At 38.6% G+C, this 18669-nt stretch overlaps 2 protein-coding genes across 2 annotated transcripts; one reads left to right on the top strand and one right to left on the bottom strand.

Moving 5' to 3' along the window:
- Positions 1-1541: 1541 nt before the first annotated feature.
- elac1 (elaC ribonuclease Z 1) lies at positions 1542-7242 on the top strand. The gene is made up of 5 exons (XM_061038797.1): positions 1542-1805; positions 3517-3723; positions 3996-4054; positions 4556-4766; positions 5029-7242. The coding sequence occupies exons 1-5, from the start codon at positions 1649-1651 to the stop codon at positions 5499-5501; spliced, it is 1107 nt and encodes a 368-aa protein (XP_060894780.1). The 5' UTR covers positions 1542-1648; the 3' UTR covers positions 5502-7242.
- Positions 7028-15496, bottom strand: mier3b (mesoderm induction early response 1, family member 3 b). Its single transcript, XM_061038796.1, has 13 exons — positions 15462-15496; positions 14621-14645; positions 14193-14338; positions 13909-14031; positions 13645-13768; positions 12816-12889; positions 12629-12701; positions 12382-12530; positions 12185-12266; positions 11293-11387; positions 11074-11201; positions 10804-10958; positions 7028-10185 (listed from the first exon to the last, which is right to left on the bottom strand). Exons 1-13 carry the CDS (start codon positions 15468-15470, stop codon positions 9710-9712), a joined length of 1659 nt encoding a protein of 552 aa, XP_060894779.1. The 5' UTR covers positions 15471-15496; the 3' UTR covers positions 7028-9709.
- Between the last annotated feature and the right edge of the window lie 3173 nt (positions 15497-18669).

Raw genomic sequence — 18669 nt, 5'->3', positions numbered from 1 at the left:
AACATTCAGAATAATATTACTGGAAGATATAGACAGATATTATATTTACTTGCATTAAAGTGATTGTAACTCTTTTGGTGAATAGGTCAAAAACATTAAAAAACAGTAGAAATCTTAAATGTTTGACCTTCTCATAGAGGTTTTTCATCTTCACCACATTCATGTTCCTGCTCGTCTACTATCAGATTATCACAGTTAAGCAGATTGCACCTTCCTCATGATCAGAACATTCACCCGATAGTGAGATATGGGTCCAGTTAGATTTTCCAAAGTCTTCACATCCTGGTCAGTTTGATATTTTGCTTTTGTCCCGGAGAGACAGTACAGATAGTCGCCCTTTCCTAAAGTCTGTTGCTATGTGCTATCACAGATTTCCACAGGTTGGGAGGTAAAGGACTAAAATGATGAGTTTAATGTGAAATGTAAGAAAAGAAGAAGCCTGAACATATTCACTCAACAGACACAAAGTCCTTCTGAGATATTAACCAATGACATTATAGCTGTCGGTTTATTTATTTATTTATAGTATTGTCATACATGCTGTCAAGTATTAGGAGTGTCACACATAAGTCTTCAGATATTTTAAAATGCCAGCCCAAGGTGTAAATTGTATTTTCAGGATGTTGTATTAAGACCTTTAGTAGCTGACATTGAAGTGCCTGCTCAATGTTCACTGTATTCATAACCACTTCATGTTCCATGATGCAGACCTCACAGCATGCTGCTGACAAACAACTCCACAGCACTGTGTTTGTTTAGAACTGAACAATGTTACTGTGTTGTCGTCAACGTGCAGCTTCAGGCTGTAAACATGCATATGTTGTGAAAGCAAAGTTACCTCCACATACATGTTGTAGTTTTATTCAAAACCAGACTATCCACAGTCACAGCTGAGTTATGTGCCTATCCCTTGATGTTTGCTGTATCATCTTCCTGTAGGAGGTTTTCGTTTGCTCGTCATGTGAGTCTCGTCCCTTTAAAGAAAATGTACTCCAAATTCATCTAAGAGTGTATTCATGTAGTTTTGTGTCCTTCCAAATATATATTTTTTTGTTTCACGTAAATATGGCCTTAGAATTTATACTTAAGAAGCAGCAAGTGTGTGCTGTTTCTAGATATCTATGTGCTGCAAATGAAGAATAAAAACTGTTTTATACTGGCTAAAATGTTTTTGGTTTTTTTCTGATTTAGTTATTAAATAATCCTTTAGTAGATATCTTAATTATTCAAATCATTGTTTGATTATATTTTTAAAATCTAGATTACGATATGATTCATGAATTAAATTTAATCTGTTTTGACTTTTTTCCAATAACTTTATTCAAAGAACAATAGGGTACAAAACAAAAGCAGGCAAATAGACAGAAGCGCGAGTAAATCAAATGAAAGGGATTTATATTATATAATATAATATAATATAATAGCGTATACATGACATACAGTAAAGTATAAATGAAAGAATAGCCTAAAACAATACGAAACAAAAATAAATTAAAATAAATAAGAAAAATCAGCTTGACGTCAGCGTTGCACTGTCGCCCATCTTACGTCATCAATGTACGACTGTTTACATTGAGCATGGCGAGGCGCTGAAGTTGTATTCGCGTACTGTTTTGTTTTTGGCCACTCTGCGTGTACCTGAGGGAGGATGACCATGGATATGACTTTCCTCGGGACCGGCTCGGCCTACCCGTCCCCTCACCGCGGGGCCTCGGCTCTGGTTCTGCGGACGGACGGGGAGTGTTGGCTGTTTGACTGCGGGGAGGGGACCCAGACCCAACTGATGAAGAGCCAGCTCCGAGCCGGTGAGTTAAGAGTTCCTCTCCTAACTTTTTTTTTAGAATTAACGAGTAAGAGTAGACCAAGTTCTGAGAAGTTATTGTAAGAAAAGCTACCCTTAATTCAACTTTTCCTAAATTGTAACACACTCCGACTGCCCGAAACCGGAAAGTCCAGTTCAGTAAAGTTAGACATATTCACAGATTCGTCATTTTCATCACCGACTGTGAGCTACATCCGGCTTGTCCTAAAAATAAACCTTCCTCCGAGTTGGACAATTTAGGTGCCCGGATGTGACTCACAGCTCAGGGACCGTCTGCAAACTACCTCACCGAAAAAACAATGCTACAATAATATTAAATTACTTAATCATTTATAGGTTTAGTGTCAACATAAACACTTTACATGATCTCATGTGGTTTTAGACTACATTTATCACTTTGAAAAAACATGAATCTACATTCTAATTTTGAGAAAATTTAAATAGAAATATTTTTATAATATGTACGGTCATAATAATTGAATCACAAATACATTACTTCCTGCTCTTTATTCTACAGCACTTGACTTTGGAAAATTCTCTTTTAAATCATTACACTGTTACTCCTCTTCCACAAGCCTTGTTTGATAATGTTTGTTGCTTAGATTAGTTTATGATAGTTATTTGTTTGATTGAGTTCATTGATTTTTATTGATGTTGCTTTGTTTAAGTAAATTCTGTTATAATTTTAAGAGAGCAGTTGTTTGTGATTACTGGTGTATTTACATTGTGATATAAACTGGGTGCGAAGGCTTTGTGTACGGATTTCACACCTTCAATTTATTAAATATAGTTATTAATTATTAATAATATTAGTAATTAAATAACTAATTTGAGACTGATTTGAGTGATATTTTGGTTATATTCCCCTGAGTACAGGGTGGTGCCCCAAAGAGTTGATTAAACATAGTTTAATGATGTTGTTATTTATATTATTAATAATTAAATCTAATTATTAAAGAATGTAACCAAAGTTGACTTGATACAACCCCAACATCATTTTGAAGTTTTTCAGCAGTGATCATTTTAAATTAATTAACTAGTATAAGCTGTAGGGTCACAATCAAATACAGATAAGACATAAATTACTTGATACTTGATTAGTGTTGCTTCAACTCTTGACCTAAGGAAAAGGTACTTATTATAATATTGCTTATTAAAAAATACTTTATAACCTTACTGTTGTCTACAGAGCCACCAAACTCACCTCTCACATAACTCGTCTGGTCTTGGTTATAAATGTTTGTAATGTGAATAACAATGTGATTACTCTGATTGGATAAGAGCTTTTCCATGAGTGCTGATATAGAATAGAAGAGAATAATATCACTGAGACTTTTAACTGTTTGTACTGCTCTGCCACAGCCTGCTCTTTCACTCAACATGACAGCAGTCAGTGATAGTCTCTATTAATCAGTCTGACCGCAGACTACATTTTAAATTCGGTTGCTTCCTCAAATATTTACCCATAATTAAGGGAACGTTATATAACTGACACGAAGGTTTTAAAATGTTTACTGCAGTCAAAATTCAAAACATTGGAGAGAGCTGGATGTTTCCTAAATGTCTGATGATTTTATGATTTAATTCAGAAGATATTTAACATATTGGTCTTTTCATTGAGACAAAGTTTCCCCTGCTGTCTCTCATTCAGCACAGTGTGCAGTATCATATTTAATACCATGTTTTCTCTTCAGGTCGAATCACCAAGGTCTTCATCTCCCACTTGCATGGAGATCATCTGTTTGGCCTGCCTGGTCTTCTCTGCACTGTGAGCCTCAACACCAACCCAGACCCCCAGCAGAACCTCAACTGTGTGGAAATCTACGGGCCCCGGGGCCTCCGCCACTTTCTGAGGGTGACACTTGGCCTCACTGGGTCCCAGCTGCTCTTTCCTTACGTAGGCAAGTCCAAAAAAACACTCTTAAATCTTCTCCTAAGGAAAAATGAGCTGTGACAGGAAGCTGCAGAGTCAACAACAAGCTGCCACACATACAAACACAATCGAGAGAGATGAATATGAAAGACACAGAATTACTTATTCAAACGGCAAATATTTGTCAAGATTGCCCACATCCATAAATACATCATTTAACTTCCTCTTAAAATCATCCAATGAGAGCTGCTCATTAGGTTTCAGGTCTTGTTGTGATGTTTATTATGTCTGTTGCTGCAGTTCACGAGCTGGAGCCCACAGAGGACCAGAGTCCAGAGGAGGGACAGCTCAGCCAAGAGGTAGACTATGAGACTGTTCTTGAACATGAATGATGTTGTTTTATACAAAGTTGTCTGCACGAACATTTTGAAGTCGTTTTTATTTACGAGCTCATCCACTGGCAATCGGTGTCAGTTTGGCCTCTTATCATGCTTCATGTCATCAATTCGTTTCACTGCTGTTGTCTTCTGCTTCATTTTCCACCAACCAATTTTTCACCTCTGTTTGCACCACCCTGAGGAGTCATGAAGCGGTGAAGGGGGGGAGTCAAATTGTCAGAGAAATGGCAGTGTTGACATTTTTTGAAATCCATACATCGGCATTTGGCACCATAAAATCTGAGTATTGTATCACACAAGTCAGGACTTCGATATCCTGTTGTTTCAAGAGACAGGCTGAAAAATGTTTTCGTTTTGGTCACCACATTTCTCTTGTAGATATTTTAGACGTTTGTCGATTTAGATTTATTTGCAGATGTGTTCCTCAGATCAGGAGTCCCACTCTGAGTTTGTGTTCTGCAGGTGACGGCGGATTACGGCCCTCTGCACCCTCAGGAGCGGCCGGGCAGGACCATCGCTCTGGACGTCTCGAGTGACTCTTACTTCCTGTTTGAAGACAAGAGGTTTGTGGTGAAGGCCTTCAGGTTGTTTCACCGCGTGCCCTCCTTTGGATTTTGCATCCATGAGCGAGATCGACCTGGAAGACTGAACACTGAGGTCCTGAAAGAACTAGGTAAATGCACTTGATGTCTTTTTTTTTATTTTTTATCGTTATCTTTATTTATCTGCACAGTTTCCATGATAAAGAGGAAGAATGTGACAGCAGGCCATCTGAAGTAAAGTGTTCATTACACAACCCTAAGGTTTAACAAATAGATGAAACAAAATGTTCTGCTACATATCCTTTTTTTCAGATTTGCTGCCAAAACTTTGACAAACTTTGACTCAACTTATTGAGGAAGATAAAGAGTGTGTTGTGTTTTATTGTTCCCCAGGCTTGAGACCAGGACCTCTTTATGGGCGGCTGAAAGCCGGCGGGTCTATAACTCTGGAGAGTGGGCGTGTGGTTGAGCCGAGCGAGGTGATGGAAGAAGCCATCCCCGGGCGGAAAGTCTGTGTCCTAGGAGACTGCAGCTCAGTTCTCGGGGAGGGGCCGCTGAGTCTGTGCAGAGGAGCGGACATTCTGGTTCACGAGGCCACACTGGGGAACGAGCACAGAGAGAAAGCGGTGGACCACGGACACAGTACGCCGGACATGGCGGCGGCGGTGGCCCGGGCTTGCTGTGTCCGGAGGCTGGTGCTGTACCACTTCAGTCAGAGGTACAAACCCTGCTCCCTGCAGAGGGAGGGCGACGAGGACGACATGTCAGAGCTCAAGAGACAGGCTGAAGACGCTCTACAGGACAGCGGTGTAGAAGTGACTCTGGCTGAGGACTTCCTGACTTTACCCATTCCTCTCCGGAGATGAAGGACATCATGTACTGGTTTAGTGTTTCCATACTGTGTTAGTATACGGTGCACTTTGAAAGGTAAGCATGTTGAGTACACACTCATACATAACAAGCACACTTTGTTTTCATTCTTTTAGGAATGCTAAATTAGCTTTACAATGAGCTAATCTTTTATTATCGATAATCTCTCATTAAAGGTGAATTGGCGAAACAATCTCAGCTCAAAGTCAAACTAATAGCTTCTAATGTTTCACCTTCATCATCGTATGGAGCTTGTGCTCATGAAAGGGAGACCAAGATGTTTAAATGTCGAACGGTTCTGAGAACTTCTGAAATGTCTCGTCCAGATTCTCTTTCAAATTGAGTTTGAAATTAAAAACTCAGCTCAAGGTCCACCTACTGGGGCGCAGAGGCTAGAGTGCGTGCCCCATGTATGGAGGCTGTAGTCCTCCAAGCGGGCGGTCCAGGTTCAAATCTGGCCTGTGGCTACTTTCCCGCATGTCATTCCCTACTCACTTTCTCCCTGATTTCCAACACTCTCCTATAGCTCTAATAAAGGCACAAATTGCCCCAAAAAAACTTTCTTATAAAAAAAAGCTCCACCTTTAATCAACATCACACATCATCACCAGGGCCGAGTAGTTCAAACATTTTATTCTGGATAAGAAGAATCTGGATCAGGAAATCCACTGTTCTTTTTAAGATAAGTTAATCAGGGGAAACTGGAAAGGCTCAACCTGATACAGATACAGTGTTTCAGGGATTACTAAATCTGGATCACCAATTCTTTAAATGGAGGCTTTGTATTTTGACCTCAGGGATATCAAAATCTCTCTGACGAAGTTCTTCACAGCCTATTTTTATGACATACTTCATGTTTTATATTCACAGCTATTTGGTGAAATATTTTATGGAGAGGAAAGCCTTCCTTTTTTCCACAGACTAATGTCTACTTTATTCACTATGTCCCTGTAACAACACAACTTTCAAGTGCAAAATATGATGAAATACATGTAAATTAAAACCTTTTTCTTTTTACCATTTGTTCCTCTAATCAGCCTGATTATTCTATTCCAACTCTCAAGTTTGAACTCCACAAACTGGAGATTTTATCCAGATAAAAACATAAGATTGGATTACCCGACCTGTTGATCATAATCTTTTGTCTTGTTATCTCTGGGACAATCTGACTTCTAGATTTGATCCTACTCGATGACTTTAATCTGAAACAACAACTGGGCACTCGATTGAAGGAGATGCACGGTGTAGCTCAACTGGAAGAGATTCTAATTTATGAACATCTTCCTGCTTCTCTGCAAAACATCATCATGCTGAAGGAGGTTATACGGAGATTGTGCTGATAAAACTCCAGAACAAAGAAGTCAGTGGAAACATGCTGACATCCTTTTTTCCTCTAAAGTTGTACCGATTGTAATCTGTTTCTATCAAGCTCCACTTTTTTTACTCTACAGTCTTATATTTTCTGTCAGCTTACATTACAAACACTTGTTGCTGAAACCAGAACTGTTCAAACTGAATGTGATTTTGTTTTTACATTTTCAGTGTGTGAATAAATAAATAATAAATAAAGAACATGTGATCGATTGTGAACCTTTTCCAGAGCTTTATTTCTGGATCTGTACACAAGGTATTAAAGTACAACAGAAAATACAAAATAATGTTCAACAAAAGAAAAAAAAACAACTCAATGTTTATGTACAATTCTTATAAACAATAAAGATAGCTTCTTGAACATTTCTCATAGTGAAGATTTTGATTGTCTATATTTCTGGATATACATTTTTACGTTTTGTAGGTTTTTATTTTACAAAGGTGTTCTTGTTTTCATCAAAGGACTTGAGAGTTTTTTTTTTCTTTTTTCAAAACCACAACTGCTATTATGTTTTTTTTTCCTTTTTAAACTTCAAAACACAATACAAAATATAAAATAAATTTGTTTAGTGCTTGTTTGCACACACAAGTCTCATACCAGAGAGGTCAATAAAATATCACATTTTTGAGAATTCACAGGGTGGTGAAAAACCTACTTCTACTACTTAATGGCCTTTACATTCGGACAGTTTTTCTGAGTCTTTGTACAAACCACAGGTGAAATAAATATCACTGCACTGCTAAAGCTAGAAGAGCTTGGAGGACCTACTGCATTATGCACGTTGCATTCAAAGAGAAACTAGCTCTCCACATACTCAGAGCAGCAGCCATCCCTTTACCATCGAGACAAATATAGACGACAACATGTAAATAGAGTTTTTTTTTTTTTTAAAGAAAAGATAGATGAGCGTCTTTTACACATGGCTGCGAGTTGTGAATGCAAATTTGCAACACTGAGTTAATATCAATACGTCTTCAGGTAAAGCCGTTTTTTCAGTGGTACACTCGAGAAAGGGACCCAGCTGGCATGCATGGTTTCAGCCGAGTCCTGGGGATCGTGACTTTCCAAAGAGAGAAAAATAATTCAAACACCAAGTCAACCAGGTAAAATTCAAACCCCAAAAATATCTGTACATATCTACAAATTATTGCCTTTTGACAAGGAATCAAATTAAAACCTTTGTATGGACACAGATTCACAAGTGTAAGAGGTCAGTTGATAGACTTTTTAAAGGCTATTTGCTAATTATTTACATGAAAAGCAGAAGTGAATCTCTTCTCAGACGCTGGGCGTGGAAAATTAATGACTTGATCAAAAAAAAAAAAAATTGATGATGATTTCTCTGCATGACTCCCGCCTGTACACACATAAAGGTGATTCACTAAACCTAAGGACATGACAGACATGATGCACCCCTGAAACAAACTAATTATTCATAGCACAATGCATAGATAACTTAAGTAAACACTACTACTGCATCCAATCAAACTGACGAAAGACCGCTTTACATTTTACAATTCACAATGGTGGACTTCAGCCAAGACAAACAGCTCCATTTCTGCTACGACACCCCAAGAAACGGTGGGCCCGACTATATAAAGTGTCCCCTGTTATGTTAGGCAGAGATTAAATACGAAAACAGAGTGGCTTTAAATAAAGACATAATACTGCTAACGGTTTACCCAAGCTCGCTAAGTGGTCTGAAAGTGGCAAAAGTTAATTTAGGAGCTTTTTTTTTTTAATACTACAACTAAAGGACATGCACAGTTTAAGGGTGTTCAAAGATTCAACAAAATCTCACAAAATGGTCAAAATAATAAATACATAATTTCTGGTGCCTGATGATACGTTTGTTTGTTCAACCCAACTTCTATCTCTGCATCGTTATATGGCTGTTACGGTTTGCTTGCCTGACTAATGTCCTGTTGGGGAAGAAAGGATCTAAAGAATCATATCAAACTGTGAAACAAGTTGACTTCCATTATCTTTTTGTGCACAGGTATTCATTTGTTGTCACCTGTTTGAACCAGGGTCTAGAATTGAGGTTTGACTACATGTGATATATAAAAAAAAAAAAAATTTTAAAAAAGAACTGTTGCAAACATCAAAATGTTCCAGTTTGGCAACTCAGAAGATTTAAGAAGTAAACAAGCAGACAAACTATAGACAAGCTTCCACAGGAGAAAAGAAAAAGAAAAAAGGAAAGGGCGTGGAAGGGGTTAGCAGCTGAAGCCGAACACTTCCTGGAATCTGAGCTAATCTCCACGCTAGTGTTGCTCTTCATACAAAGTCTAGCCAGGTCTAATAAGGAGTCAATTAAACCATGTGCACCAGCCTGGATACTAAACAGTACCTGTAAACCAAACACTAGTTTAAGTTAATTAAAGTACCACTTCAAACTAAAAAGACAAGCAACTAAACACGAACACTAGAGGCAGAAAACGTCGCCAACTTTGGCAGCTGGAAAGAATGGCAGGATAACATACTGTAGATGTTGTGTGTAGCTGTGAGGGAGGAAGACACACAACTCTCCTACTGCAGCCTCTGGGCCCCACTGTACATGGACGTTACACATCCCAAGACCGCGCAAACCAAAAATAAAATAAATGGCTATATAAACTCTTGAGAGAAATCAAGATTTTAGTTCTATATGATAGACATCACTGATGTCATATTACACAAGAAAATGAAAACAAAAAGTATATTCATATACATATATATAGATATATATATATATATATATATAATAGAATTTAAACAAATCAAATTCTCCAGTGAGGTCAGTCTTATGTACACGCAGGATGAGGGGTCTTAAAAGGGAAGACGACGAGATCACTCTGACTGAAGTGCTGCAGTGTGCTGTGTGTGGTGCCGTGCGTGTGCTCCCAGAAACCCGTTGGGCTCCCCGCTGCCAGCCAAGCTCCCAAAGTCTGTGACAGACACTGCCATTTTGGCGCCAGTGATTCTGTGGTGGTGTGTCGCTGTCCGTCGTGCTTCGAAGTCCACTCCGAGGTTACCCACTGACACGTCATTGATAAAGGAGTCAGGGAGGGCCATCTTGAGTCTTTTGGAGGGCCGCTCGCAGTCCTTGTTGACGCACACTCCTCCTAGCTGACCCAGGTCGGAGTGGTAGAAACCGGCGTCGAGCATGTTGAGGCAGTCGGGGTCCGCTCCGTTAGAAGGGAACCCGAGGGACTCTTCGTGGTTCAGGGACCCGCGGTGGAGACTTTCCAGGGGAGGAAAGCTGTAGGAGTCCAGACAGCTCACCTCTGCAGGGCTGCACACGGTTGCCACGGTGTTACTCAAGGCTGCAAGGAAACAGGATGCTTAATTAACATTTAACTGAAAACCGTGAGATGCTTGGGTCAACACACCAAGGGGGCGGGGAAACTACAGGACACAGACCAATGAACAAAATCCCCATTCGAAAAGTCTTCCTTAGGCCGGACATATACTTGCTTTTTATCCTTTGTATTTGAGTACGCAACCAGCTGCGGCATGAGCGTAACTGTTCACATACTTGGCTATGCACTGTGCGTGTTACTGGAGGATACCTCTAGGGGGCACAAAAAGGTGATTCAAAGACCAAACATGTTCTGAGGGTTTAAAAACACATATTCCAGATCTTACTTCCTGAATGGAACAAGAAAAAAGACTGGACTGGATGTCATTTCAATGCAGTAATAAGCAAACTACAGACACAGGGACACCGACTCTGTCACGCCTGCCTCTACACGGACCCTGCGGTTCATGTGCACGATGCAACTTGCGACCGGGTCGTGTTACATTTGGAGCATGTGAACTAGAGGACGCGAGGCAGCCATCATACAAACGTGTTAAAAGCAAGAATATCTCTGGCCTCAGTGTAGTCAAGTTATTCTTATCAAGGTTTTTCCATAACTGCAGGACAAAGTCTCGTTTCTGACCTGTGAGATCGCTTGCTGTGATGGAGTTGAGCAGGCTGAGCTGTTGGTCCGTGGTGGTCTCCAGCCTACCTCCTCCACCTGCTCCAGAACACACAGAGGAGGAGCTGTCCACTGCCAGTCCCTCCGCCTCATCCACCAGCCGGTCCATCAGGTCGCTGGATAGAACAACATATGATTGACTGTTAGCGTCTTCCAAATTAAACACACGTGATTAACAAAGATGAAAACAGAGGAACGTAAACACATACACTGAATGTTTTGGTCACTTACGTTACACCCGGATAACTGCTGTACTTTTTCTTCCCAAACCGATTCTGCTGCACAAAGAAGTCAAAGCGCTCCGACTTTTTCCACATGTAGTAAAACGCCACACACTCAGCAACTGTTCGTGTTGAGACCTGAGGAAGAAGAAGGATTTGTTGAAAACTCTTCACAACTATACATGCTCGTGTTTGGAACAGGCGAATAAAAAAAAAAAATGAGACTCACTTTATGTTTCTGTATGAGGTGGAAGTTCTTGTCGTACATCTGTAGTGCGTGTTCAAAGTTCTTACATTCCTCTTCTGACCACGGGGGTGATTTTTCTGAAACAAAACCCACAAGTTCTCATTACAACAAAAGTTAAAACACATGATGGAAAACTACAGCGCACTAAAAATGATGATGATACAAAGGGGAGGTTGCATACAATGTCAAGTTGTATATTAGTGGGACCAGTAATTGTTGTATTATTCTAAACTGAAGCAGTGTGTCAATTAGACTTCATTTGAATACAACTTTCTGTAGTTTAGAGTATCGAATGATTATTGTTGATGTGTTTATAACAAAGTAACGTTTCTGTTTGTGCTTCTTTTTATCACTTAAACAAGCAAACACTTCAAAGATAAATGAAACCGATCATGGACGTGACTCCAGCTGCTCTTAAATAAAAAAAGTTGAGAAGAAACTGAATCACCTAACGTTTGGTGGAAAAAAGCAAACACTGAACAGAAAAAAGCCAAAGCGACAGATTGTTAGACCTGAGTGAGTATGTTAGGCTTTGCAGGTTCTTTGAAATACCTACACGGTTTGCTAACAACTCTGAAAGTTCCAAGGCACACTTGGAAATGTTTTACTCGTGATTGTAGCCCTTTTAGCTGGCACAAATAATACATGAAAATGTCCATATTAACCTCAGATGGTTCCACAATTAAGAATTTAACTTATAAATTGAGGATTGTACCAAAACTGAGATTTTGTTTCGACACAATGAGCAAACTGGATGCAATACTTTTGCAACTGCAACATTAAAGTTCTTTTTTTTTTTAAATGACAAGTCTTGCTTTAAGTGTAAATGATATTTTCCTACAGACAACATGAAGAAGCTGATTCCTTTTCTTACCTTTGTTGGACTTCACACGGCTGCAGTATCTCTCTAGAGCTTCACGAGTGTTGTAGTTGCACTTCACAAGCTCGTGCAGAGCCTGAAGGGACAGAGAGGATGGTCAAAGCATGGAATAAGCTCAAATACATTTCTAACACAGCGCTCAGTTGTGTGTAACCACATAAAAGGCTTTATTAATAAAGTAATGGACTGACCTGCTCATTGTCTCGTATGTGCGTCCCTGGTTTATCACAGCCCGCCTTTTCATCTGTGGTCCGTGACAACACGTCCGACAGAAAACTCCTAACCTTGTTTTCTGCTAATGTACCTGGGCTCCATAATAACTCATCATCATCTTCATACACTGAAAAACAGAGTACATTACAGTTAGATGGCTCTCCTGTTCCTGTATTCATTGTTGGGATTAAAAGACACCTGTTGAACACAAAAAGGAAGAGTTACCTTTCTCCCCATCTTTGTAGTGACAGAGGCAAGAAGGCACCTCTGCTTGGTACTGTGTTCCCACCATTATTTCCTACAATCAGAACAGAACATTAGAGCATGTAGAGAAAACTACGATGGAGGAAATTCTACACAAACCAAAGAGCAAACTCTTGTTACCCATCTCAAACTGAAATGATTGGTTTACCTTCCTGGAGTCCTCTGGGCTCGGGCCATCATCATCACACTCGGACTCTTTATCACCGTCAGAGATAGCGTTGGCTGACAAAACAAAGAAAAGAAAAAGTGTTAAAAACCATCAACAGACGCAGGTCAATAGGACCTAACAGTTTTTACGCATCCAACCTAGAGTCAGTTTTGTAAGTAACTGGAACTCATCAAACACAACCAATCCATTACGTCACCAAAATCGCAAGGGACACAATTGCTTAAGGCAATATCATACATTGCAACATGTGGTAGTCATAGTGCTTACTAAACCAAACAGCATGCTTATGGGGGGGTTACTTTATTTTATAAGATTTTGTAAGATGAGAAAGTCTAACTTAAACCATGTTCTACTTGTAAATACTGACTTGTTAAAGACATTAAAGTAAGACTTTGCTCTAATGATTGTAATTATCTGAAACTACACACAAATGTTTTGTGAAGTTTCACATTCCTGTGGCTGTTGGAAATATATATCGGTGTTGAAATATTACTTAGAAGTTTTTTGTTTTTTTTTAACTAAACTATTCTTGAATTAATTATTTGTATAAATTGCGTTTCAGAACTTGGGAAGAAAAAAAATTTAATTCTGAAAAGCTGGTCTAACAATTCTTATTTGTGAAGAAAAGCAGCTTTAATTTGTCTCATCGTGTGCTGAAAGGACTCTTCTCTTAGTTTTTGACTGTTTAGACAAAAACAAAATATAAAATGATGTCTTTACTGGCACTAGCTTCACTAATTAAAATACATTTAAATGACATAATGACTAATGGATCAAGATAAAAACAGATTAAAAACCTGTTACTTACATCGAAGCGTTCTTGGGAAGAAATCGGTAGCCTCATGGGAGGTGACAGAAGGGGTCAGATCATCCGCCGAGGACTGGGTCTCCTCCTCATAATCTCCAGACAGAAGGTCTTTGGCAATTTCCTCCTATTGAGACAGAAAAATAACCACTGAATACTGAGCAGCTAGTACAACACAGTATCTGGATTACATATTTAATTGAACACTTAACCCTAATGACATTTACAAACTATATATATCATTACCACATATTAAAGTTTATTTACCTTGTCCAAAGTCATGTCAGGCAGCTCATCTGTCAGGTCTCCAGAGGAGCTGTCTATACTGGAGCCTGCTGAGGCCTCATAGCGATAGATGGCCAAAAGTTCCTCCAAAGGCATGTTCCCCTCCTGGCAGAAAAAAGTAATTACATTAATTAAGTTAAGGTATTATGAATTTGCTCTGTACGATTGAAAAACATTGTGAATTTTGCTTACAACAGCAACGATACACGTAAACTTTTCTTTGCATGAATGCAGATTTTTTTTTAAACCTCTGTATATTAGTTCACCTTTTCCAGATCTGCAATCTCGGAGCGGAAATTCCCCCCTCCCTCCAGAGACTCTTCCTCCTCCAGAGTCCTCTCGTCATCGTACTCATGAACTAACATTTCTGCCGTTGGGTCGAAGTCATGGTCCTCTGACGATAAAGAGCCAACTGAGTGAAGGAAAGAAACATAAACAGACGTTATGAGCACAAAAATTAACTCGTGATGCTCTGAAAACTAATGATCCACAACCACCAAGAAACATTTAAATAGCTGAAATTTGCATTTTTTTAAATTACAACTTTTGAAAATGAAATGTAAGATCTCTAAAATAAGAATATAATAAAACATTAACTTGTTTTAAGAAAAACATGCATGTTCTTATTCGTTTCACATATTGCACGACTACATAATATCTTGTAATTATAATACTAAAGTTTATAGTTTCTTACCTGGACTTGAACTCCCTAGGGAAGCCTGCAAAAGACAAAAATCAGAACATAAACGACTGCAATGTTTGAAACTCGGGCTCAACAACATCAGCTATCGGCTTAACATTAAAGAGACAGTATAGCTCAGTGATGTAAAATGCATTTAATGATTTGAATTGTGACCAACTCTTGGGCTGTAGAGCTGCAGACACCGCTAACGTTACCTGGAATAGGTGGCTAAAACAATCTTTGCAGAGAATAAAAGCTATACACTTGGATTTTTCGTAAAAAAAAAAAATCCTGGTAGTAAGATGAATCCTTTCCTAAAAGACCATCATATAGACACAATTATATGTTAGGGGGACAGTGCGATGAACGCAGTGTCGGCTCTTGTAAGTGTTAGCTCGCCAGCAGGCTAACCTACAGTTCAGGCTAAGCAGCGACAAAATGTAAACACTAATTTATTTTGCGCGGCACCGCAATCGACAGACTCTCACACGATCAACAGAATACGTGCCACTTATTTCCACTCAATAGAAAAAAAAAAGATTTTCATTCACATAACACACGGAATAAACTGTTATTTCCTTTTTACCAGCAAGCTAACGTTAAAATTTACGTTTCAATTTACACCGGAGCAGCTGAGAGAGCGACGGCGCAGCGGCCTCGCAGTGAAGGATCAGTCCGGGCGTTCAAGCTTTTTTTTAGGCATTAAAACACACAACCGTGGCACAAAACACGCCGTACACAAGGCAAAAACTATTACGTCTCCAATCGATAACACAAAAATTAAAACTACAACACAAATTGTCTAAAAATGTCGACTTAAGATCGATTGCTTCTCCCCTGTTTTCCCTCTTACCTCCGCCATATTGGTACCTTTAGCTAATGGGCTCTTTCTCGCGCAGTACCCGGATCAGCTGGCTGAGCCAATCAGAGCTCCAGGTGACCGTCGTAGTCGTGACGCCGGTTTAAACCAACCACTGATCAGACTCACTGTAATCATTTTTCACTCGGTAAATCTAGGCTATAAAAAAATACCTACTACTGCTACTCGTTTTTTAAAATTCGAGATTAAATGAAATCCCATACATATAGCCTACATGGTTTAACATGGGATTGAGCATTTTTAAATCTAAAGAGTGACATTTAACTGGAAGCTTCCCAGAACATCCCCAGCTGATTTCCTCTTTCTACCAGCAGCAGACTGTTTACTGCTGCTAAGGCAATTTATAAAAAATGTTTTATCAGCATTAACAGTGTTGACACTTAATTTTCTAAATTAAATTCTTATTGTGGATCCATACCTTCAATTAAAACGGGAGGTCCCATTCCATAGGATAATCATGTTCTTATAAAGCTATGACTCTCACATAATGACATAAGCTTTAATAGATTCATTTTACTAATACCAATGTACGAATTGGAGTCTGTCAACATAATTAATAATTGAGCAATTATTACCTAGATTTAGGGTAAAAATATCCACCGGAAGCCTATTCAATAATTTAGACTTGCCTCAAAAAAAAATTCAGGACTGTTCCCAGTTTTCTTATTTTATTCAAAAGTCAACACATTTATTTGCCTGGTAGGCAGCGGTTCGTTTAAAGATATAGTTAATTGTTTTTGTTATTTTTTTGCATTCAGAAGAAAATTATTCCAGTTTTCTAAATGTTCAACTGAATGAAGCATGTTTATAATCTCCGTCTTTGGTTGATTCATTTCAGTAAATCCATCAGTATCATTAATGAGTACTCTAAACACTGTGAATAAAAATATGAATTATACCTTTAAGGAACAGTTGAATAATTCAGAAATCATCATCAGAAATGAACATTATTTGAAACAAGTTTTTGAGTGTGAGCTTAGTGGCCAGCAGAGGGCAAAAGTACTCTTTAGAAGAATCCACTACAGAGCCGTCCCATGTTACCCTCCTCCTCCTCTCTGAGAGGATCTGGAAATATTGATACTTTCAAACGAAAAGACTATTTAGTCCGGCTTTTATGTAGGTATTTAATCTTTTTCTTCACTCTTTTATTATCTTAACTATTTAAATTGTTGTTAATCTTTAACAATTTCTTCAACTCTTTACCTTTAATTGTTTTAATTTCATATATTTTATTGCTATTTGTGTGCATTAGTGTCTACGTCTAAATCCATTTTTGTTCGTACCATCTTTTGGTGCTGCTTCTGTTGAGAATGTCATACTGAATTATGTTGTAGACTACTACAATGACAAATAAACTTCCTCAATCCTTGTTTTAATAACGTATATTTTACTGCTATTGGTGTGCATTAGTCTCTACTTCTAAATCCATTTTATTGTTACCATGATTTCTCACTATTTTATGCTTTTTCACCTGTTTTTCAGTCGCTGTAAAGCACTTTGAAATGCATTTAATTTGTATGAACAGTGGTATATAAATAAAGCTTGATTGATTGATTTTACTTGCTGTGGTGGATCACGGAAATCTCAGTATGTTTGATTATACAGAAACATGTAAAACAGGCTGACTGTGCAAGCAGCTTGACTTTCCTTGTATACGCTTCACTACCAACAGATGTCCATCTAAGTAGTTTGTTTTTGTTGTGTGTTTTAGTTTTGTTTTTTTTAAAGTCTTCAGTGTTATAGTTGCACAGAGTTTTATAGTGAACAGCAGTAGCTGGAGTACAGGTTCAAGGTGAGTCCTGTACACCAGCTGCTATGATTGGGGGATGTGCAGATGTTTGTGCACAGGGGCTTAGTGACAAACTGCTTCCTCTGTCATTAGGATCTAGGACAGGAGGTGGGTGTCCATCCTGCAGCAAAACAGAAAGTTGTTCATGTGTTTTGAAATTGTTTAATTACTTTTTGTTTCCATTTTGTGCTCGCAATTTTAAATAAACAAGTGAGTGTTGGGATCATCATGCTGGTTTCTTTTTCTTACAGAAGTGTACCTGCAGTTCATTTTTATCCAGTTTAGACATTCAGATATAAACCATAAACAATATTAAACCTGCAGCTTGAAGAAGATTCTTCCTTATCAATAGAGTCTGATTGCTTGATTGTGCTATAAGCCACATTAAGGAGAGTCAAATTTGTGTTTTTTAGATTTATAACTACAGTCCTTTATTTATAAATGTACAATAACCACACATTCATCAGATGGTGGGTGTTTGTGTTGATTACATGTTTGTCACTGGAATCATACATGTTGTTTTTTTCACTTGTCACTGTAAGTATACACTACTATCCTTGGAAAACAGAATCCCCCATCAGGTGTAGGATGGCAGCGTGGGCTTTGGTTGGAGGACTCTGCAAACATATGAGTCACAGTGTTCATCCCTCTACAGACCACCTCTGTTTAGGTCTTACTTCAGCTAATGTGGACAACATTAAAGACCCTTAGTTGTATCAGATACAGTTAAACAGCAATTAATGCATGTAGTGTTTAGACTTTTAATAGCTAAGTTGAACAGCTGCCCAAGATTTCTTCCTCTCCTTTGAGTTGAAGCCGTTTACTGTTCGTGTGCAGACGTCCTTGTTTCTATACAGTGCAAAATAAGAGCAGCCACTACTTTCTGTCTCTCTTTACCTTTAGCATTTGAAAGCTTATTTGAAGCCTACTTTACAGAACAATGTAGCCAGGAAGAAGTGGGCCCTCACCTAATGAGTGAATTTGTCAGGTCAACAAGTTATCCTGTGACGTACACGATGGCGAGATGGGTGACAGAGGGTCACACTCCATTGTTACAGCGTAAAACGGATGTGGCTGATTAACACCGGCCAACACCTACACTGCTTGTGTGATTTTTCAGCAACTGCCCACTCAGCTGATGTGCTGTGAGAGGGACTGAGCATCAGGAAACCTATTGTAAAACTAATAACCTCCTCATGATTATCAATTATATTACGGTTGAAAATGGACATCAGCTGTTTTTTATTAATTATTCTTTGTATGACAAATTACTGAAGGGTATTGCACTTAATGAACTGCATGTTTTAAAAACCCTTGGGGTATTTCATGTTGTAAATGGTGAAAACATAAAGTGTTATTTAAAAATTAATCTCTACATATACGTAATAAGGA

The sequence above is a fragment of the Labrus mixtus genome, chromosome 5 (assembly GCF_963584025.1).
Source record: "Labrus mixtus chromosome 5, fLabMix1.1, whole genome shotgun sequence".
Taxonomy (NCBI): Eukaryota; Metazoa; Chordata; class Actinopteri; order Labriformes; family Labridae; genus Labrus; species Labrus mixtus.
Note: the sequence above shows the minus strand (reverse complement) of the source record. Positions and strands in the feature narration are given on the sequence as shown.

Bases quoted from the DNA above. Each gene is read 5' to 3' on its own strand.
- elac1 (XM_061038797.1), top strand. From the start codon at position 1,649: ATGACCATGGATATGACTTTCCTCGGGACCGGCTCGGCCTACCCGTCC. The intron at 1,806-3,516 runs GTGAGTTAAGAG...TTTTCTCTTCAG, and splicing joins GAAGAGCCAGCTCCGAGCCG to GTCGAATCACCAAGGTCTTC. The intron at 4,055-4,555 runs GTAGACTATGAG...TGTGTTCTGCAG, and splicing joins AGGGACAGCTCAGCCAAGAG to GTGACGGCGGATTACGGCCC.
- mier3b (XM_061038796.1), bottom strand. The intron at 12,702-12,815 runs GTAAACCAATCA...TTCTGATTGTAG, and splicing joins GCCCAGAGGACTCCAGGAAG to GAAATAATGGTGGGAACACA. The intron at 11,388-12,184 runs GTAAGAAAAGGA...GTTTTGTTTCAG, and splicing joins CCGTGTGAAGTCCAACAAAG to AAAAATCACCCCCGTGGTCA.